General features: G+C 38.4%; 1 protein-coding gene across 1 annotated transcript in view; it reads right to left on the bottom strand.

The window, feature by feature from the left end:
- LOC122814496 (integrin alpha-M-like) overlaps positions 1-24,192 on the bottom strand; it is a 935,681-nt gene that overhangs the window by 192,382 nt on the left and 719,107 nt on the right. The window contains exon 20 of the mRNA XM_044087070.1: positions 428-501. Within this exon, the coding sequence (XP_043943005.1) occupies positions 428-501 (74 nt within the window). The remainder of the gene's footprint in view (positions 1-427; positions 502-24,192) is intronic.

Raw genomic sequence — 24,192 nt, 5'->3', positions numbered from 1 at the left:
TAAAAATGACTTACATTTGAGTTTTAGATTTCATATTCTTCAAACAATGCATATTAACACAAATCCTGTTATTCTAGCAACCTTCTAAGTTTATAAGACAAATATTAAAATGTGTCCCTATTTTGGGGCCTTTGTGCCCCCATTATTTCAGGATTTGTCCAGATTTTTTGCACTGAGACGTTGAGAGGTGTGGCTAGATATATTGATAGTGGACTTCTTGGTGGATTGATTTACTGTTCCCTCCCAGATTTTCTAACTGCACAACACCCTGTGTTCATTTTGTTACAGCTAAATGGCACCGACATGCATCATATTCACTTTTATGGTCAATAAGCAGTAATTAAAAAGGACTGCAAAGTGAAATACTTCATTACACAATAATTACATAAAAAATACACAGAAAAGTGTGTAAATATGGCATACTAACCTGGTAAAGTTAAAAGACAAAATAAGATGGTCTTTACATATTGTATCTGGGCCACAGTTCTTTTCAAAATGCAACTAGAATTTAAAAAAAAATCCATAAAGAATGTTGAAAATAAACACATATTAACATGACAATTCAAGCTACACTATAAAATATTTATGCAAGTTCTTGTTTTCTGCCTTGACTGTGTGACTTTTAACCCACGATATATAGTGTCCTAAACTGCAGGCCTAAACACAAATATAACCGATATATATGCAACAGTATATAAATAGCAATATAATGTAACAGACAGAACTCCTGAGCTGTAACACTTATTTAACATTTTCACCAAATCAGTAAAACACAAACCTTAAATGAACAAATAAACTTTTTGTTGTTTTTCTGTCACAATCACAACATGACTTACTTAAAAACAAAGAGCAGACTTGATCATGTATTCTCAGATTTCATTTCTGTTTTTGGGTAAAAACTATAAAGTCACATGGTGACTACTGTTGCCGAAGATGTTTTGTGCTAAATTAAAAGGGAAGTTATGTGTAATGCTATATGTAATGTTTTATGTCATACAAAAGAGACAATACCCATATAACCGTCCTGGATTAAAAAGGGTCAAATGGGGAAATGCTCTGGGCTCCCAGAACATAGCACTACACATTGACATTAGGGTATGCATTACAATTTGTTAGGTTTCTTGTGGAAGAACTATTTTCTTGTTTGAAAATATTAATGTTAATGAATAACAGGGCTAAAAACACTGACTGCACATTTCCCCAGGCAGTTGATGAGAACTGGCACACAGCTTAGTTGTTCATAATATGTACAACCTCTAAAGTACTTTGTTGTAAGTGAGCGGCACCACCTATAGTGTTTGTTGCTCTCTATTTATAAGGGGAACTGCCTACAATTTCTGATGTGCATGGGAGACACTACCCAGAATGCTTATCATGTTTACACCTAAGGCACTGGTGTACATGAAGGGTAGCACATCATTCCCTTATGTGGTACATAATGGGTCCTAACCATCATGCTTTTGGTCATATATATGATGGACACTACTCATAAGGCGTTTTGCTGCAGGTGAGGAATGCTATCCATAATGCTTTGTTTTGTTAGAGAGAGTTGACCCCCATAGTGGTTTGCTTGAATCAGGATCCTACCCATAATGCTTTGCATTTTACAAGATGGTCACTACACATTTTATATTTAGCTCACTTGAGGAGCACAATGCATGGTGGTTCATTTTGTAAATGAAGGATACTAGAGATTGGAATTTTTATTGTGCAGGACAGGCACTATGCTTAACTAACCTTCTGTTGGGCATGACTGCAGCAGTACCCGTGTATTACATGTTACATGTAAAAAACAATACCCAGAATAGTTTCCCTGTACCTGAGAGTGCTTCTTGTGATTCACATACCCAAGCCCAAATGTTTCACGGGTACATGTCCATATGAGTACACCTTCATATTTCTAAGGAAAGTAAGATATGCTCATCAAAGTTCTGGGCTCTATTTATTAATTGTATCTAAATGTAGAAAATCAAACAAAAAAGCATGAAGTCCAAAAGATGTCAATAAAATAACTGCAGCAGATTCTAAGTAAATCAGCCGTTAAAAGGTTTCCTTGATCCACGTTTATTTGGATGAGCTTTTTATCAGTTAACAAACTTTATCACATCAGTGATTCAGTGTGTGCTTCTGCCAATTAACAGATTTCATCAGAACAGTAAATGAGGCTTCCATCAATTAACAGACTTCATTGTATCAGTAATTCAGATTAGCATTTTCATCAAATAAACTTCATTAGATCAGTAACTGAAAACTTTTGTCAATTAACAGACTTTATCAAATTAGTATCTAAATGTATGCTATGTTATCAAACATAACATTACACATAATGCTACATTGTGTGCCTGAGAAGGAATATATATATATATATATATATATATATATATATATATATATATATATTTTTTTTATTTTTATTTTTTTTTTGTGCAAATGGTGAAACAGTCCACTTCTGGAGTTCTATTTTAGTACAAGTTCCTGCATCTCACAAGACTCAAACATTCCAGCTAATAACTGATGGACATGGCAACTGATTAACAGTATATGGACTGTCTCCTGAATTAAACTATACTTAGGGGTATTAGGAAACTACTGTCCCACTAGCACAAAGGCAGAGTATCTAAACAGGATGCCATCTGATACTGTAAATATTTTTTACCATATTTTGCGTTATTTAATATTTTGCCTGATTCATACATAATTCTGAAATTTACCAAGTTTCTGTTACTGACACCTATGATACATTAAAAAAATGTCATGAATCGCATGTTATAAGGGAATATGGCCCAGAAATTGTAGTTTATCGGTCGTTTTGGGCAGTTTTTTACATATCTTTCAACTTTCTGGTTTAAAAGCTTGCACTTGGGCTTGTTTCACACCTTTCCTGTAAATAGTCTAGTCCAGATACAGATTTGCTGTATCCAGGACTGTTTATAAGCATCTGAGCCCCCAAGCCTTTCTGTGTTGGAGGGAAGCATTCTAGCTTATCAGTGGGAGTGGTAAGAACTAGATAGCCTATCTACCACAAGATCCAGGTACAGATTTTTAGCACTTGAATTTGCTTATCTGTGCTCAGCACTTGTTCTGAACTTGTTTTTAGCACTAAATAAGCTACAAATTACTACAGCACTCAACCTTCCTCTTTACCTAGAGGAAAACAGTTTTTGTACTTACTTTCCTCACTTGCTTAGAGAAAAGCAGCTTGTATACTCACTTTCCTCACTTGTCTAGCAGAAAGTAGTTTTATATTCAGGCATGTCCAAGGGTCAGCTCTCAGTGTTCTTTCCTGACTATCTGATGAATCTGAGCATCTTGAGGCAATTTAGCAATTGCCTCATGTACACAGACAACCCTCTCCTCCTACCACCCAACACCACAACCTGTTAGAAATGCACTTATCCAGCCAAACTGGAGGTAAAGCTCTCTCCAACCAAGACTGCACTGGACAGTCAAGAGGAGAAGGAAAACACTTGCACAACACCACACTCATCACATAGTCCCACTAAACCTGCACCACCAAAATCCACACATAAAAACAAAAAAACATTCCCAGAGGCTCTCAATAATAATCTGCTCAAGCAACAGAGACCTCCAAAGCAGAAATGCAAGCAACCTCAACCCCCCAACACAACCAAAATGACACATAGCCCACAGAGTGTGCCAATAAACCACAAGACGATAAGACAAATCAACATACCCAACACACTAGTCATAGGTGACTCTATAGTCAGGCACACTGATGTCCCACTCACCAGGTTAAACAAGGAGAAGGTTACTGGCAGCTTCCTGTCAGGTGCCAGGATTCACCACATATCCCACACACTCAGGTCAGTCCACAAAAAGGACAGATATGACTCTGGCATTGTTCATGTTGGTGTGAATGATCTGAGACGTACTTCCCTGGACTACATGAAAAGAGACATGGAAGAGCTCTTGGATCATGTGGCCCAAGCAGGTATGACCCTAGCCCTGAGTAGCATCCTGCCTTTGCCCAGAATGATACCACAGTACAAGGACAAAATGATTGACTTCAACAATTGGCTAGGCTTCTGGTGTCATTCTAAGGGGATTCAGTATCTGTCTGCCTGGGATGACATGGTTGACAGAGCACAATGCTTTGCCAGAGATGGCCTGCACCTGTTGCCCCTGGGATTCCGGATACTAGCTAAGGCTCTTGCCGCCCCTATAGTGCCTTTTTTAGGCAAGGTACAAATGACAACTTCACCACCATAACAGGAACAGGCAAGCAAAAACTGAGGGTAATGCTACTCAATGCTAGAAGTCTAAATCTCAAAATGCACTCACTCAAGGCACTCCTTAAAATGAAGAACATCAATATTTGTGCAGTGACTGAGACCTGGTTCAAGGCTCTAGAGAGCACCACTGCATTACCAGGCTATAACTCATACCACACTTTTCGGCCATCTAACCTAGACCAGAACACCAAACGTGGAAGTGTGTCCATATTCATTAAGGGTATCTACACCTCCAAGCTAGTTGTGCAGCATAATGCATCCGACATTATCCAAGTGCAACTGACTCTGGGCAAAACTGCAATCCAAATTGTAGCTTGCTACAGATGCCCCACCATGCCCCAGGATTCCCACTCTTCTTTTCTTGATATACTGGAAAATATTAGGGTTCAACCAAACACCCTAATAATGGGTGATTTCAACTACCCCACCATTAACTGGGAAAACTACTCATGTACCAACACCTTTGCTCAATGCTTTCTGGAATTCATAAATTCCAATGCTCTGGATCAACTTATCCACACCCCCACCAGAAGCAACAATATCCTAGACCTAGTCATTACCAACATGAGTGACTGGTGTTCCACACCTGAAATCAACTCCTCGTTGGTCAGATCCGACCATAAGTTAATCACCCTAGATATCCACATCCAGCCCCCACCCACCATTAAGGAAACCATTATAAAATATTTCTCCAAAGCCAACTTCATGTTTCTTAAGATAGAAGTGGTGAACTTCATGACACCTATGCAGATGGACAATACAGTTACGACTGCTGAATCCTACACAAATGCACTCTATAAGCACTTACACGAGTGCATGGATTGTGCTATCCCAAACAGAACCAAGATGCTATCCTCCAAAAAAAGGAAGCCAATGTAATGGTCCCCTGCCATAAACAAACTCTACAACACTAGGAAGAAACTATTGCAAAAGAGAGTAAAATCCCATGATGGAGGAGCTGCCTGATCAGCTGCAGTAAAAAGCTGAGATCCCTTATAAGATCCTCCAAAGCTAGCTACAAAAACAAAATTGCCATTGATTCTAAGGGCAGCCACAAAGCATTCTATAGCTATGTCAGGAATCTCAATGGCAACACCCAGATCTGTTCTGAGTTACAGCACAATGGTACTAAAAATACAGAAACAACTGATATTGCAAACATCCTGGCAGATAGGTTCAGTGCTAACTTTACCCCCCTCTCACCCTCTAAAGGGCCCATATCTATACAGGAAGAATGCAGAGTCCCTGTAATCACATCTATGCAGGTAAAAGCTGCACTCTCTAAAACTAAAAATACAGCATCCATGGGACCGGACAACATCCCAGGCTGCGTTTTACATGAACTTCAGAACAAATTGGCTCCCCACCTAAGCACCATGTTCAATCATAGTCTCACGTCAGACTTTGTACCCACTGAATGGCACACAGCAACAGTTATCCCACTCCACAAAGGGGGAGCCACCACTTATCCTGGGAACTGTCACCCTTTTAGCCTAACGAGCCTGGTCTGCAAGTCCATGGAACATATCATCATGGAACTCATAAACAAAGACATTGGTAACCTCCAAACTCTGGACCCCACCCAGTTCGGGTTTGTGAAAGGCAGATCATGCCTTCTGAAACTGATCTACTTCTCTGAGGCAGTCACCAAAGCTGTAGATGAGGGTAAGGTGGTTCACACAGCCTATCCTGACCTTGCCAAGGCTTTCGACACCATCCCCCTTTCTGGAATTATAGCTAAACCTCACTAAACTAGGCATAAATCCCTATGTCACAAGATGGGTTGCCAACTGGCTCACTGACAGAACCCACACTGTAAAAGTTGCAGATTGCAAATCTGACTTCAAACCAGTGACAAGTGGAGCACCACAGGGTTCAGTCCTGGGACCTCTCCTGTTTGCTATCTACTTCTCTGAAGTACAGGCTAACACAGAAGGCCTCTGGATAATGAAGTTCAGAGATAACTGCAAACTAGGAGCCATAGTCAAGTCCCCAAATGATGTGGACAGCCTACAGAAGGGCCTCACTGAAACAGATGCCTGGTGTCAGAGGCATGGCCTCAAGCTCAATGCCAAAAAGTGCACTGTCATCCCCTTTGGTAAAAACTCTGTACCCATGAACTACCACATAAATGGCAGTCTATTTAATGCCGAATGTGTGATAAGAGACCTTGGGACCTAGCTGGACAGTAGTCTCTCCTTTGATAATCACATCACCACAGTAGTCAGGCAATCCTTCCATGTGGCACACTTCATCACAAAAGGGTTCTCATGCAGGAAAAAAGAGGTCATTGTTCCCCTCTACTCGGCACTCATTAGACCCATTATAGAGTACAATGCCCCTTTTGGAATGTACCTCACAAGACATCTGCAGCAGCTTGAAAGGACACAGAAGTACCTCACAAAGAGGATTACTGGCCTCAAACAGATGCCCTACACTGACCGTCTCAAAGAACTCCAGCTTTACTCTGTAGCATATCGCTTACTCCAAGATCTCTGCCTAACATATAAAGCTATGTTAAACCCAGAGCTGTTGGACATGCTACACCTTAAGAAATCCCAATCTCTCTGAGTTACATGCTCTAGGGACCTAAACCTTGCCAACACAATAAACAGAACATGCTGGAGGGATAGATTCCTATCCCAGAGACTTCCTATACTCTGGAACAGGCCACCTATCTATGTCAAGCAAAGTTCCTCATTAGCACTCTTCAAGAAAAATCTTTATGAGTAGATGGGAAATAGGAAATACACCCTGGGGATCAGTTCTGTATCTCTGCTCGACAGGGGCACAAGAAATTAACTTTCTTGGGTGGCGTAAGCCAGGGAACCTTGTTGGCTAGGCTTACTTAGGCCCTTGGGCTGATGGCCTAGTACCTACCTATGAACCTAGGAAAACCCAAAAAGCTCTTCACTTCATATCTGTTATTACTTTAAAATTACTACGCACAGTGCAATAAACATGAACTCAAAATAATATAAGCATAAATTAAAAGGTTAAAAGATGGAAGCCTGCCAGGTACCAGGATCCATCAAATCACGTAGCCACTCAAGTCATTCAAAAACAATTATCGTTATGATTCTGTAATAGTGAATGTTGGAGTGAATGACATGAGCTGTACCTATCTTGACTATATGAAGAGAGACATGACTGAACTCTTAGATTATGTGTCCCAGACAGGTATGGCCCCAGCCCTAAGCAGCATTCTACCTTCACCTAGGATGATGTCAAAATACAGACAAAAAATTTAATGATTTTAATAATTGGCTTAGCTACTGGTGTCACTCCAGGGGGATCCAGTGTCTGACAGTCTTGGAAGATGTGGTCAACAAGCCATGCTGCTTTGACAGAGATGGCCTTCACCTGTCTCCTCAAGACATTTGGATACTGACAAAGACACTTGCTTCCCCCATTGTGCCATTTTTAGGCAATGTCAAAACAACAAAACTTCTAATGTAAAGAAACTAGAGGCAGACTGAAGGCCATGCTGATTAATGCTAGGAACCTAAACAGTAAACTGCACTCCCTGGAAGCACTCCTCACCTTGGAAGATGTTTATGTCTGTGCAGTCAGTGAAATTTAGTTCAAGGTCACAGAAAGCACTCTGGTTGTACAAAGGTACAATGTCTTTCACATGTTCAGACCTCAAAATGAGTGTGAAAGAACCAAAGTGGAGGTGTATCAAACTTCATTAAATCCAAATGCACCTTGAAACTGGTAAAACAGTATGACACTCTTGAGCTATTCCAAGTCCAAATCATACTTCTCAACTGTCCAGATTTTCATAGAATGTCCAGCTTTTTGCCTCATATTTTTGGTCTTTTCTTCAAAACATTTGGGATTTTCTTGATTTTTGTGGTAAATCAGTAAGAAATGAATTCATTAAATAATGGCATTTGAGTTTCAAACTTCATATCCTTAAAAAATACATGTTAGCACAACACCTTTTATTCTAGAAATGTTTTAAGTTTATAAGAGCAATATTTAAAATTCATCCCTATTTTTGGGGCTTTGTCCCCCCATTATTTTTGGCTTTGTCCAGATTTTTTGTGCTAAAAGGTTGAGAGCTATGATCCAAATAACTATAGGCAAGATACCCTGCCACATCATCGCTAACTACAGCCACCCCCCCCCCATGAACCAGGAGAAGCACACAGCCTACCTGGGCTTGCAAGAGTCGCTCAGTACACAGCCAAACACTTTGGTCATGGGAGAAATCAACTATCCTTCCATCAACTGAGCAACTTACATCATTACAAATATGATCACTCTAAGGTTCCTGGACTTTGTTAATTCAAATGCCTTGGAACAGTTAGTCTGCACCCTCACAAGGGGCTCAAATGTCCTATACCTAGTGCTGACTAACATGGGCTGGCACTGCACTACCTATTGTGTGTTGCCCTCCCTGGTAAGGTCAGACTATAAATCAGTCTCATTTGAAGTAAAGATCAGAACTGACACCCCCACAGGAGCAAAAAAAAAATGAAAAATTTCTCCAAAGCAAATTATAGCCTACTAAGCATTGGTATAGAAAGTTTCAAAGACCCTGCTAACACAGCTAACAATGACTCATATGCAGTAGAGTACACAAATGCCCTTTATAGCCACTTATACAAATGTATTGACTCATCTATACCTATCAGGACTAAAACCAGGTCCTCCACAAAAAAAACAAGCCACCCTGGTGAACTGTAAGTATAAATAAGTTAAATAGCAAAAGAAAGAAACTGATATCTAAGAAAAAGAGGAAACTTACTCAACAGAGGAAGAATACCCTCCACAGCTTGAACAAACAAATCAGATATCTTGTAAAGTTTGTTAAGAATAGTTACAAGACTAAATTAGCATCCATAGCTAAAGACAACCACAAGGCATTCTTTAACCATGTCCAAAACCTACAAGGGGAATGCCCATCTGTGTGCCGAACTTATAGTAGACAGTACCACTCACACTGAACCTGAAGAAATTGCTAACCTGCCAGTTGACAGATTTGGTGATAACTCCACCCCCTTGTCCCCACTAGCCACACCCCAAAGCATTCCTGTCACCAGTCTTCTACTGAGTATTTCCAAAGAACAGGTCATACAAGCACTCTTCAAGACTAAAAACATGGCCTCTATGGGACCAGATAACATCCCAGGTTGCATACTAAACACTCTAAAACAAGACCTAGCATAACCACTTGGTACTCTCTTTAACCATAGCCTGAGCACTGTTTTTTTTCCAGCAGAGTGGAAAACAGCAACAGTAATCCCCCTTGCACAAAGGGGGTCCATCAACTGACCCAGTAAAATATCGACCCATAACCCAACCAGCCTTATCTGCAAGGCCATGGAAAGAATCATCATGGACCTTATCAACAAGGACACAGATGACCTTCAAACTCTTAACCAAACACAGTCTTGTTTTGTCAAGGGTGGAGCTTGCTTATTAAACCTGGTGGACTTCTTTGAGAATGTCACCAAAGCCCTGGATGAGGACAAAGCAGCACATACCACCAGGGCCCCAGCAAATGTCAAGTTAGCCCCTAGGCACTTCCAGTATAAGTATCATCCTAACAATGCCATCCATCCTAAGCAACCCTTTATTTCATACTGCAAACTTTTAGGAGTAGTATCCACAGACAGACCTGCAGCTACAAGCTTTTACATTACAACAGGCCTATGTATCACACTATCACTATGTTGAACTGTCTAACAAAGAGGCAGTTAGAGTTACTGGCACTTAGCTGCAACAGTGATACATTGCAACAAGTCTATGTACAGGTCTGGACTTAAAGTGAAATGATTACTGGACCTACATTTCAATCCCCCACACACACACCCTTCAGTCCTCACCTCGAGTCCTTCTCCTTTGTGCTTCCCCATACCATTCACATTACTTTTCTTCCTTTTCTCACATTTTGCTAAGCTTTTTCAAGAAACCATAACTTTCTATATGCTCTGAAGTGCATTTTACACAACCTTTTCATCCAATAATAGCTTGAACAGAAATTATGATTAAGGAAAAAATTCACTGTTGTGGTTCAGCTATAGTTTTCCTTGCATCCTTCAACACACCTTTCCTGAACAAGACAGCACAGTAATAACCATTTAGGAAATAACTCAAGTCAGGGCCCAAGAAGCCACAGGTTTACAGATGGTCTGGGATGCATTTTAGAGCATTTTCTCAACATTTTACTCTAATGGTTGCCTAAATAAAAATTATGAAGAAAAAATAATGTCAGTCTTATTTTTCTTTCAAGGCATAATTAAGGCTTAATTTTCAAAGCTGACAAAATTGTAGCTTAGAGTAAACTAACAAGCCAGTAGTTGTGAGAATATTTAAGTCTTCTCTGGAAATACTGCTTACCTCCCTAACCCTCTAAAAAAGACAAGTCACTGCCTATGCATCCCTCTGGTGTTAGACTGGGATGAAAGCAGAGATTTAAATTGCCTTTGTCATATATTTCAAGTGACTGATGATATACATATACATAGCATGTTCTTCACCCCAGGTAGCCACATGTATATGTGCCTAGTACGTGATTGTGAGAATGATTTCAGTAATATTCAAATTTGTTGCTCCTAGACAGTACACCTCTCACACAAGCTATAGTAACCTTCTTTGTACACCTCTGAGGTCTGTGAGAAACACTGCCCTCTGCTCAAACACAAGCTATAATGACTTCATGTACGCACCTCTAAGGTTTGACTGTGATGAAAATCAAAGATGTAATATCCACACAATCTCCAGCCCCTCATAACCCGGAGCAGCTTTATGTAGACACACACACATTTCAACAGGGCTGGTTTTAGAATGGGTGTGGTTGTAAACAGAGGCTATTATTAGCTTTATCCTAAAAGGGTCATATCTCAGCACCATTCAGGTTAAACAGCGTATTCAGAAAATTGACACATTTTTCTCCAACAAGCAACAGCTTTGGTGGGGCCCCCATAGAGGCAAGGATGATAAAGGAGTCCCCATTATCCATTTAGACAGTCTGGTGAGTGGAGGCAACCAAACTCCAAGAATATCTAAGTGTCGGAATGTTCTGTGATATATGTTATGTCTTACTTTGAAATATAATTACTTGTTAGGTACATTTTTTACTGATGCACAAGAATAATGTCTGTGTCCTGGCATTATTGGGTGCATGCACAGATAAAAATCAGTGATGTTTTTACACACACACACACACACACACACACACACACACACACACACACACACACACACACACACACACACACACACACACTAACATGCATAAGCCACAGCAGTACTAGTTATGTACTTATTTCAGCAAACAGCAATGCCTTGTGCAACATTGGTACTGCCACACCAGATTAGTCACTGCTGTTTAGCAGTCATCAAACAGCAGAAGCAGTAAGATTTATTTCATCGAGGAGTAATGCATACTTGTCACTGTCCCTACTTTCACAGACCTTCCCTGATTTTGTTCATACTTTTGCTTTATCCTTCGTAAAAGTCTGATTTGCTGGTAAATCATTCAGGATTACAGTCAATCAATCCAGACATCTGAGTTTTATATTTATTGTCCAAAAATAGATGTTGATGCAAAATATGTTATTCTAGTAACTTTTTAAGTGAATTAGAGAAATATTTAAACATATTTATGATTCTGAGCATTTATTCTATTATTTTTGGGAATTACACTGAATTCTTAAGTAAAGAAATTGAGTTATAGTATCTGGTGTTCTGGTATTAGTTATAAAACTACCTGAACTATCCCTGATGATCAGAAGCATTAGCTCTTCTTAAAATCCAAAGTTTGCACTGAGGTAAGTCACTCTGGGCTGCTGATCCCTCTAGTGCTTATATTGTTCATGTTCATTATCATCTTCATCCTAACAGGGTCATATCACAGCCCTGTTCATGTTAAAGAGCATAATTAGGAAATTAATGCATTTTTCATTCCTCATTTTTCCCCAGTCAGCAGCAGCTTTTGTGGGGCCCCCACACAGACAAAGATGATTTGCAGCCATGGTTTTGCAGGGACTAAAAGCTGGCTATGTAGTTAGTTTTAGTGGAGAAAATGTCCAAAAGCAGGGTTTAACTAAGCCAGGAGCACTATGTCTGTAGTAAAATATTTAATGGCATTCTGATGCCTGTTACTTGACAAAACACCATTACTACAACCAGAAATATCTTTGAATTTTAAAGGAGATATAAATAAGAGTTATTACCCTCATAGTTTAAGTATGCAAGACTGCTGCACTAACTTTTGTTGGTTTTACAGATGTGACAAAATATCAGGATAAGATAACTTGCTGTGGTTGGGGAGGGTTTGCTGGTGCCTAAAACCGGCTATGCATACCACCTATCTCGATTTAGTCAAGGCTTTTGACACAATCCCTCACTCAGAGATTATTGAGAAACTCTCCCAGCTGGGGATCAACCCATGTGTCACTAGATTGGTAGCCGACTGTCTCACTGACAGAACCCAAACTGTCAAAGTTGGGGAGTAGACTAGTTACTAGTGGGGTACCACAAGGATTGTGTGCTGGGCCCTCTACAGTTTGGAATCTATTTCTCTAAGGTCCAGGCGAAAGTAGATGGCCTGTGGCTTACCATGTTTTCAAATGACTGCAAACTGGGTGAAATCAAGTCCCCCAGTGTTATAAATATATTACAGAAAGTACTGAGGCAGACAAATGATTGGTGCCAAAATCATGAACTAAAACCAAACATGAAAAAATGTATCATTATTCCCTTTGGCAAAGACGTAGCCCCTGCTAATTATGATATAGATAGCACCTCTCTTAAGCTCAAACCCCCCTGCTAATTATGATATAGATAGCACCTCTCTTAAGCTCAAACCCAGTGGTGTGAGACTTCAGAACACAGGTTAAGAGCAATCTAAACTTTGATCACCAGGTGTCCATAGTGGTAAGGAAAGCCTTCTACATTGTGCATCTCATAAATAAGGGCATCACATCCAAGGCTATGGAGGTTATAACTCCACTGTACTTGACCCTTATCATCCCACTAATTGAGTACAATGTTCCCTACTGTGTGTATCTCACCAGACACCTGCAGCAATTGGAGAGACCACAGAGGTTTCTAACCAAGGGAATCCAGGGCCTGCAAAATGTGACTTACATGAAAAGACTGAAAGGCTTGTCACTGTACTCTGTATCATACAAGCTACTGAGAGGTGACCTATGACGGGCCTACAGAGCCGTCTCTGACTCTGCCTTAATGGAAATGCTGCTCACCCACAAATCAAATGGGACAAGAGTCACTCACTCCAGGGATCTCAACCTAGCCTGTGACATTGATAGAACATGCTGCATAGACAGATATATCTCTCAGAGATTGTGACTCCTCTGGAGTAAGCACCCAATTCTTGTGAAGCAGAGTTCCTCAATTATATTTAAGTGCGACCTTGAAAATTGGATCAGTGACTGTAAATTCACCCTTGGGGTGCACCTATGTTCCTCATGGACAGGCATAGTTGGTGCCGATCATAGAATTGCTCTGCTAACTGTGACCATCTAACTATGGTCAGTTAGGGTACACAGGTTTTTTACATGGCTAGGTTTGTAAAGGCCCTAAGGCCATTAGCCTAGTAAACCCTATGAACCTATGAACATATAATAAAGATTAAGGTCACACAGACAAACTAATTTTATATATATATATATATATATATATATATATATATATATATATATATATATATATATATATACGGGTCTAGGACACTTCACTGAATTCTTGAAACTCAAATGACTGAACACAAATCACTGAAACACAATCCACTGAAAACTCAATTCACTGAAACACATTTCACTGAAAGTTATATCTGGCCTTTTCCCCATTGTAGTACGACCCTGGAGTTAGTATATATAGTAAGAGGGGTGTGGGTGGCACCGCCCCCACATTGGAGGGTGTGGGGGATGTAGCCCCTCACATATTTTAAGTATATATTATGTTCAGAGAACAGTAATATATTGGAATTGCAAGTATCCATGCATATAGTTCAAAATATTTAAAATATGTGGGGGGCTACACCCCCCACCCCCTTACTATATATACTAACTGCAGGGTCGTACTACAGTGGGGAAAAGGCCAGATATAACTTTCAGTGAAATGTGTTTCAGTGAATTGTGTTTTCAGTGAATTGAGCTTTCAGTGAAAAGTGCACACTAATTTGATTTTCAGTGAATTGTGCATTCAGTGAAGTGTCCTAGACCCATATATATATATATATATATATATATATATATATATATATATATATATATATATATATACGCATATATTTATACACACATACTATGGTATCTAATAAGGCAGCAGAGGCAAACGGCCCATTAATCAGGAAAAACATGGTAAACATTTTTACACAAGCCAAAAAAATAAAAAATAAATGAACAATTTTCTTGCAATCCCAATATATTTTTAAACAGATTACTTCTGTCTGGATTCTTATTATAAAATATGCATGCTTTTCCAGGTTCTTCCAGCTTAGCTCTTCTTTGCTGTAGCACAATCCCCAGAATCTGTCTTCCAGGCATAAACTCATGCAGCTTCTCTAAATAGCAGGGCCATACCCTTTTTATACTAATAGTTTGATTGCTTGCTAGCAAAAGTTTCTGTGGGGAATTTTTTAACTCATACAAAAAGTACCCATCTACTTTATAGAGAAATACAACATTTATTCTATATTCAGAAAATATTTTATGTACAACAATATTATTTGCAGAATTTTGGTATTTACACTTTATGTGCAATGGTATTCATTTATTATTTTGATATATCACAGGTCAGAAACTGCCACAATATGTTACATTAAGCTCATACTCAGCTAATCCCAAGAATATCCTGACTAGATCAGTGTCCCAATCCTGTGAGCATATTATTACATTGCCTGTGTAAAGCAACACCAGCACACTTGCCATGGGATTTTAGGACTCTTTCCTGTAAATTCACAGGAACGCCATGTATGCCAAAAGGAGATACAGTATATTGCAACAATCCCTCTGATGTTGAGAAGGCTGTCTTCTCTTTGGCCACAAGAGGCCGATACTAGTATCCCTTTAGCGGATCTAATGTAGTCAAAAACTTTGCCTTTCCCAACTTGTTATGAGTTCACCTACCCTGTGGCATTGGATATCTGTCAAACTTGAAATGTTGTAGAGTTTCCTAAAACCAATAAATGACCTGAATGTTCCATCAGACTTTGGGACTAACCCTATGGAGTCGATTTATTTACTGTTTCCCTCCTCTATCACCTCCCTAATAAGTACTTTTTCAGTTTCTGTTTCACAGCCTTTAGCTGTAGCTCTTGGATTGTGTAAGGTTTTATGTTAACTTTTACCTCTGGGATAATCTCCTTTCATACTTGCTCTGCCAGGTAACTCTGAAACACATCCTTTTTTATGAAGAGAAACTCCCCTAGTGTGCATTTCTGAGGTTTAGACCCGGATGTCAATTTTCTTTATTCACCAGATCTCTAAGTTTCTGATAGTAAACTAACTACAGGCGTTTGCAGTTCCTTGCATGTTTTCAAAATGTTATATTTGTTCGGACCTTTTCTTATCTGTCTGGTGAATCCTGTACTTCATCTCATTACCTGTTTCTGTTATTTCAAGCAGACCCTGCAACTTAGCCAGACTTTTATGTGTGTGTGTGTGTTTGTGTGTGTGTGTGTGTGTGTGTGTGTGTGTGTGTGTGTGTGTGTGTGTGCACATGTGTGCGTGTGTGTTCATGTGAGTGTGTGTATGTATGCTTGTGTGTGCGTGTGTGTTTGTATGTGTGCATGTGTGTGTGCGTGCATGTGTGTGTGTGCGTGTGTGTGTGTGTGTGTGTGTGTGTGTGTGTGTGTGTGTGTGTGTGTGTGTGTGTGTGTGTGTGTGTGTGTGTGTGTGTGTGTGTGTGTGTGTGTGTGTGTGTGTGTGTGTGTGTGTGTGTGTGTGTGTGTGTGTGTGTGTGTGTGTGTGTGTGTGTGTGTGTGTGTGTGTGTGTGTGTGTGTGCATGTGTGTGTGTGTGTGTGTGTGTGTGTGTGTGTGTGTGTGTGTGTGTGTGTGTGTGTGTGTGTGTGCGTGTGTGTGTGTGTGCGTGTGTGTGTGTGTGTGTGTGTGTGTGTGTGTGTGTGTGTGTGTGTGTGTGTGTGTGTGTGTAAGGGACCAGAACTAACAGTTAGTCTCCAGCTTGGAATTCCCTTATTCTTACATTTCTGTTCTATACCTCTTGTTGTTTCACCTGAGCTCTTTCCATACGGTTCTGTTTACAATGGGCATTATTATTTTCAGCATATCTTGCTAGCTGAATGGTCTATGACAATGTCTGTCTGTCTGTGAAACAGGGTTTCCTGTTTTTCCCAGGTTTCTCTAGCACTATCTAATAGCCCATAATGGTGTCTGCCATATAATAACTCAAAAGATCTAAAGCCTGCTGAGGTTTGTGGTACTTGTCTAAAGGTAAATTTGAGGTGTGCTAGTAACTGGTCCCAGTTTTTACCATCTTGCACAATTACTTTTCTCAACATGTATTTTAATGTTCTATTAAAATGATATACTAGCACATATGTTTTAGAAGCTCTTTAATTGCTTGCCGTTAAAGCATTGGCACAACTGATTTATCATTTCGGATAAAAAAATGAGTCCCACACTCAATGCGCACTAACTTTCGTATTTGTATTCTGGAAAATAATAGCATTGGCTCCTTAGCTATGGTTTTTGCACTAGTCTTATACCAGAGAATATCATGACAGTAGTTAGGTGCATAGAACGACGTAACCAAAATTATTGAAACCTATTGCTGGATTTTACAAATGGCCCAACAATATTCATAATAATACATTCAAATGTCACCTCTATGACAGGCTTTGGAATCAAAGGATTCATAAAGCCTGGGTGAGCAACTATCTTCTAGCATTCATCACATTCTCAGAAATTCTCAATTTATTTCCTTATTTTTGGCCAGTAAAAACTTGCTAGGATCCTTGTTTTTGTCTTATCCATTCCTATGCGTCCCACTATGTCTTCACCTACTCTGTGTAATAAATCATGTTGTAACTTGAGGTAGAGGTCAAAAGTGAGAGCATTTTATTTATTTATTTATTTATTATTTGTTTGCATTTTGTTGACTATGAAAGCCTGACTGGGCTAAAAGAATCCCTATTCACAAAGGCCCTGGGAATTAAGTTCCATACATTTGCAAAACTGAATTTTGTTCAATTTCTTCTCCTACGTCTCTAGATATAGCTTTCCTAACTCTGCATAAAGTGTTGTCTTTTCATGGCCCTTTGTTTTAAATTCATCCAGTTTACTAGAAGTTCAACCAACTGTGGAGTCCAGTTAGGGTCAGTGTGTTGTGAAGTAGAGGTCACTGCCTCCTCTGCTACCAATATAGGTAGTGGCATGTCAGTATCTAACTCTTCTCCCAAAAAAGCGCCTTAGACCAGTATTCCTTAGTTCTGTTGCTCTGTCTACTGTAGTTATGCTTTCTTGTTCATTTCCTTTATGAACCTGGACCCGCATATCACAATGAACTCAAGGATAATTCTATCCCACATACTTCTGTGACTCAACAACAGCGAATCCCCATCTCTGGTGATCTAATTTTTGCTGCAATAACTGTTAGAAGCATAGCAAATAAAATTGCTGAACTACATGCCTGGATTACCCAACATAAGTCTGATGTTCTTGCTGTAACTGAAAACCCAGCATAAATGACACAGAAGTTATACCTCCTGGCTATAATATCATCCATAATGACTGTATTTCCCAACAGGTACCACATTTCCCCTACAGCAAACCAACACCAGCATTCAGGTCAGCAGAGCTTCTCATTGCTTTCCTCAAAATAAACAAATATAAACAAATAGGTGTTACTGTCCTTTACATCCCTCCTGGTGACAATACTGGTATACTGGAGGATATCCTGCATTGGATATCCATAACATTTCCACAAGAAAAACTACTACTAGGTGATGTAAATGTCAGTTGGTTGGACTCTTAACTCCCCTACATTTATCATGAACTTATATGGGATCAAACAACTAATTAATAGCCCCACACATTATAGCAAGACATCATATTCCTTTCTTCTTCTGGCTTTTCCCGGTTAGGGGTCACCACAGTGGATCACCTGTCCACTCATGATTGACAGTGGAGTTTTCTGGTGTCAAGTTGCCAGCCCGGTGCCCAACCTTCCACACAGAAGGCACACACATGCACACACTCACGCCTAGGGCCAATTTAGAGTGTCCAATCCACCTACATGCAGACTCTACACAGAAGGCACCCTGGTCGAGGATCAAACCAGAGAACCTCTTGCTGTGAGGCAGCAATGTTAACCACTACACCACTGTGGCCACCCATGACATCATATTCCCTATTAGCCTGAATCCTAATATTGGGCCCTAGCAAATACACCACACAGTACAATGTCAGACTCTCTCAGTGACCATCTCCCAGTTTATAACACCAGACATCTCACACATCCACTTAAACAGTATGTTTATAAAACAACACAAGACCATTCCAAGTTTATCTCAGAGATGTTCATTACTATCCTATCATCTATTAACTTAAAATTCATAAAAATACTCCCCTTAGACAGTGCTGTAACTGATAAAAGAGAGACAACAATCAGGACAGACAGAAACACAAATGAAGTTTCTGACTAAAACATTTATTAACTTTAGCGCTTTCATGGTTAGCATGACCATTTCTTTAAACCAAAAATATTACTAAAAATCTCCACTCATTTAAAAATATACAAACAACCTATCAAAAATCACTTCATTGTAAACAGATCAATCATATGAAACATTAAATATGAGTTTTTACTGGTCCATTACTTACAAAGAACAAATGTCATGTAAAAACACAATTGTACCTATCAAAAACATTTCCTGCATGTCGATAGTCCTGTCATATCAGTTTGCTCAGATCCAATGAAATATTCCATACCATGTCCAATATCAGACAACCAGGAAACATATATCACTGCAAAAACACTAAAAAGACTTTTCACATAGCTTTGCTTATTCTATACTAATGTAATACATTAGTATAGCTTTGCTTATTCTATACTAATGTATTGTAATACATTTGCTTCAGCCAAAGAACATAATAATAGAGAATTACATCTGCCTATCAAAATTACAAAACCTAAAAATGAATATTGAACAACCAGGAGATATACGTCACTGCAAAATCATAAACAAACCCTATCACACAACATTCCATATTTTCGACTACTAACGAATCAAAATAACTTCACTTTATGCAATGAACATCGTAATGGGAAATTACGTTGGCCTATCAAAATTTCCACATCCCAAAACGGGCCGTTGATAATTTCCCCAATTCATCTAAATATATATTATTATAAAATTGGCCCTTGGACAATAATTGGGATCATATGGTCAACTATCATGTATTTACATACTGAAAAGAGTTGATACTAAAATCTTTATAATAATGGTAATGTGCAGAAAAAGAGAAACCTTCTTAGACTGAAAAAGGCATTCACTCGACTAATAAAGCCTCACAAAAACGGAGGTCCCTTTGGATGGCCTATGTCATTTGAAACAAGCTAATGCTAACATCTCTATATTCATGGTAATTTGCACAAAAAGTAAAACCTTATTAACACTAAAAAAGTATCCATAAAACTAACGAAGCTTCACACAAATGGAGGTCTCGTTGTATTTGCTATATCATCTGCATTCTAAGCTAATCATCATGCATTTCACTTATCCAAAAGAGATCGTTGTATTACTTATTATCAACCTTTAAAAGCTACACAATCTTAAAATGAGCCTATCATAGCTTATTCACATCATTTATCCAAGATAATGAAACATGATTCCATTGAATACTTTAAAATTACATAAAACACTTCAGATTAATATCTCAAAATGTTTAAAACATAAATCATAATAGTTACACACATCCATATGTGAAAAACATCTAGCTATTAGAATCACATAAATCATGTTAAAAAATCTTTCTTCATCTTAACGGAACATGTTCTCAACCTATCAAAAAATGCAGTCTTAATATATACCGTTCACAGATTATTATACTTTTCTAACTGACTATGAAGGTTTAACACAAAACATCAGAGTTCTACAGTATATTTAATAAACAGTAATTGAAAATTAAATATTACAAACATAAGATGGATTTACTTTTAGATCAAATAATATTAAAATCTAACTTTTGCCTGTCCAATGGCTCATCTGGATAAAATGGGTCTAGTCGGTACATTACCATTCAGACCCACTCCCTTATCTGCTCTAAGTTTGATGATCCACCTAAGTTCAGAGTCTTCAGTGATGTTCTTAATATTACCTCCCTGAATATTTTCATATAAATTCTCTATAACTTGAAACTTAAAACTGTGTGTAGGATGTTCTGTTACATGTCATGTTAGCAGCCCATATATAAGTGTTCCCTTATTCACTCTTTAAGACTCCTTTTGGTCTTACCAACATAGAAAGAGTTACATTGAATACAATGTGCTAAATACACTATATGATGTGTTTCACAACTCACAGATACCTTAAATGTGAACCTCTGTTCTAAATTAGGGTATACAAACTGATTAGTAATATCTTTATAATTACAAAAAAATTACATTTAGAGCATAGGTATGTTCCCATCTTCTCTAGCCTTGAATTCTACTTGCTCTTCGGATAACATAAACATTTCTTAACAGATTTCTTATTTTTTAGAGCTACAGTGGGGTACTTCCCTAACCAAATCTTTAATCCACTCATCAGTCATAAGTAATGGCCAATGTTTCTGAAATATCTCCATCACCTGATTAACATTATTGGTATAATAATAGGTACGTTAACAAATGTCGTATTATTTCTATTGCTACAGGTACCAGTATTGATGTCATAATTATAAGACAAATATAGTTTAGCCCTAGTATCTCTCAGCGGTACTACTTGTGAGAGTGTCCTTTCCAATTCTATGTTCTTATAACCCCTCTCAATAAGATTCTTCTTAAGTATCTCTAATTCACGGTTGAAGCCTTCTTTACTAGCATAATAGCAAGGTATGCATATCCTGGCCCTTCATCACATTCTTGAATATATAGCCAGGATGTGTGCTCCTTCTATCTAATAAGGTGTTTCTATAACATTCTTTCCTATATAGCTCTGTATTAAGTCTACCTCCTACAGGTCTAGTCATAAGTACATCTAAAACCTCAATTGATGAAACCGAATAATTCAATGAGAATTCTAAAAAAGATGTTGTGTCGTGCTAATACATAACAAAATCTTGCAGGTTTCTATCTGAGCCCTTCCAAACAAAGAAAATATCATTGACAAAATGCAGATAAAAGCCTATGAAAGGTGCCCATGCCACATCGTTTAGAACCATTGTATCTTCCCATTACGCAAGAACCACATTGTCGCAGCTACTGGCAGTTGATGTGCCCATATCTACACCATCTATCCACAGATAGTAGTTTTCATTTAATGTAAACACATTATTTTCAAGTACTATTTCAATAAATAAACAAAGTAGCTCTATAAACTTCTTATCAAACTCACTGTGATACTCCAGATATTTTGCTATATAATCTAACTGCAGAGCATTTGGAATAACTGTAAATAATGATTTGGCATCCAGTCTCACTAAGAAGTAGTCATCTGTACCACTGACTTGATTGGTAAAAGCATACAAATCCTGTAAAAAATGTTGAGAGTCAATTAAGACTTGGGTGCTCTTATTAAGTAGAGGAAGAAGGTGCTTTTCCACAAAAATGGAGAATGGTTCTGTGCAACAACCCCTCCCAGACACAATTGGATGGAATGGTGGCTTCTGAGGATTCTTATGCATCTTCAAGAATCCCTCCATACTGGGAATGAATGGATCATCATTTCTCAAATAATTATACAAATCTAAATAAATTTGCCTGTTTAACAAACAATCATTAATCACATTATGGATTATATTTACCATTCTATCAATAGCTTCTAAGTCAGCTTTAATGTAGGTGGAACATTACTCAACATATTTGTCATTATATTAAAATAATAATCACTATCCATAACCACTATGGGCCTAACTTTATCAGCAGGTCTTATTACTATAATAGTGTCTTGTTGTAAATCACTTAATACTTTTCTCCCAGCTGCTGTTAGATTATAAAAAGTCTTCCCAACCAGTTCATTTTGATAGGCTGATGCAATTTCCTATTACGATGTTCATTGGATAAAGTAAAGTTATTTTGATTTGTTACTGCGGTGGGGGTGCTGCGGTAGCATTGTCGCATCACAGTTAGATGTTGCTCATTCGATTCACAGTTAGAGCGTCTTCTGTGTGGAGACATGCGTGAATGGGTGTTCCTTTGTTGAAGGTTGTGCGTTAGGCCCAGCAAGCCAGCACTTAAAAATCTACTGCCAATCATTAGCGGACCGGAGTTCTGCTGTGGCGACTCCTAACCGGAAAAAGCCGAAAGACACAACAACTGGGGAATATGAAGAGTTGTGTGATAGGGTTTGTTTATGTCTTTACAGTGATGTATATCTCCTGGTTGTTCAATATTGGTTTATAGGTTTTGGAATTGTGATAGGTAGATGTAATTCTCTGTTATTATGTTTGTTATTTCCTGGTTGTCCAATAATGGACATGGCATGAAATATTTCATTGGATCTGAGCAAATCGATGTGACTGGACTACCAACATGCAAGAAATGATTTTGACAGGTACAATTATGCTTTTACATGAAATTGGTTCTTTGTAAGTAATGGACCAGTAAAAACTCATATTGTTTCCTATGATTGGTCTGTTTTACAATGAAATGATTTTTGATAGGCTATTTGTATATTTTTAAATCAGTGGAGATTTTTAGTAATATTTTTGGTCAGAAGAAGTGTTCATTCCATCTGTGAAAGCTCTAACCTTCATAAACATTTTATCAAGAAACTTCAGCCATCTTTCGGTCTGTCCTGATTGTCATCTCTCTTTTACTGGATATATTTTGAGGACACACCATTTACTCTGGGAACTGGTTCATTTGGATTTGGATGGTATAACTGAATTCAGTACAACTTCTCTGAATATCCTAAATAGTCGTGCACCTCCTAGAAGGAAGAGACTAAAAACAAATAATGCGATTTGTATATATCCAAAAAAAGCAGAATGCTAAAGCAGGATAGAAAAAAAGCATGAGAAGAATAGCAAACATATAAACACCTCAATATTATGCAAACTTCAGAATCCTTTGCAATCATACTAGAAAACAAATCAAGACAAAAAAAGCTGTACTATAATTAAAAGCTTTATCGCTAACGCAACTAAAACTACACTTGCAACTTCTTATCCCCTCTCCACGTCTTTACAGCACTCCCATCCTTACTAACCTCCAGGTATAACAAAAATCAAAACTACATGTCTTTACAGCACTCCCATCCTTACTAACCTCCAGGTATAACAAAAATCAAAACTACATGTCTTTACAGCACTCCCATCCTTACTAACCTCCAGGTATAACAAAATCAAAACTACATGTCTTTACAGCACTCCCATCCTTACTAACCTCCAGGTATAACAAAAATCAAAACTACATGTCTTTACAGCACTCCCATCCTTACTAACCTCCAGGTATAACAACAATCAAAACTACATGTCTTTACAGCACTCCCATCCTTACTAACCTCCAGGGATCACAAAAATCAAAACTTGAACAATACTATAAAAAGTTGCTAAATCTGCAGCAAACACCCCTTTCAGAACCCATCCCTGTATAGCACTAAAAATCCTAAACTGGTTAGAACTACCACATCAACTAGCACAAACATAGCTTCTTACCACCTATAAATTCATCCAGCTTCCATCTGTCTGTCTAGCACTAAATAACATTCCATACAACTATGTTCTCAGTCAATCATTATAATCCAATGAACAAAAATACCTGTCTGTTTACAAACCTATCAAATCAGCTAGGCAT

This window comes from Protopterus annectens, chromosome 10.part0 (assembly GCF_019279795.1).
Source record: "Protopterus annectens isolate FY-2018-M chromosome 10.part0, PAN1.0, whole genome shotgun sequence".
NCBI lineage: Eukaryota > Metazoa > Chordata > Ceratodontiformes > Protopteridae > Protopterus > Protopterus annectens.
The sequence above is the reverse complement of the archived record's forward strand: the minus strand, read 5'-3'. Positions and strand labels throughout refer to the sequence as shown.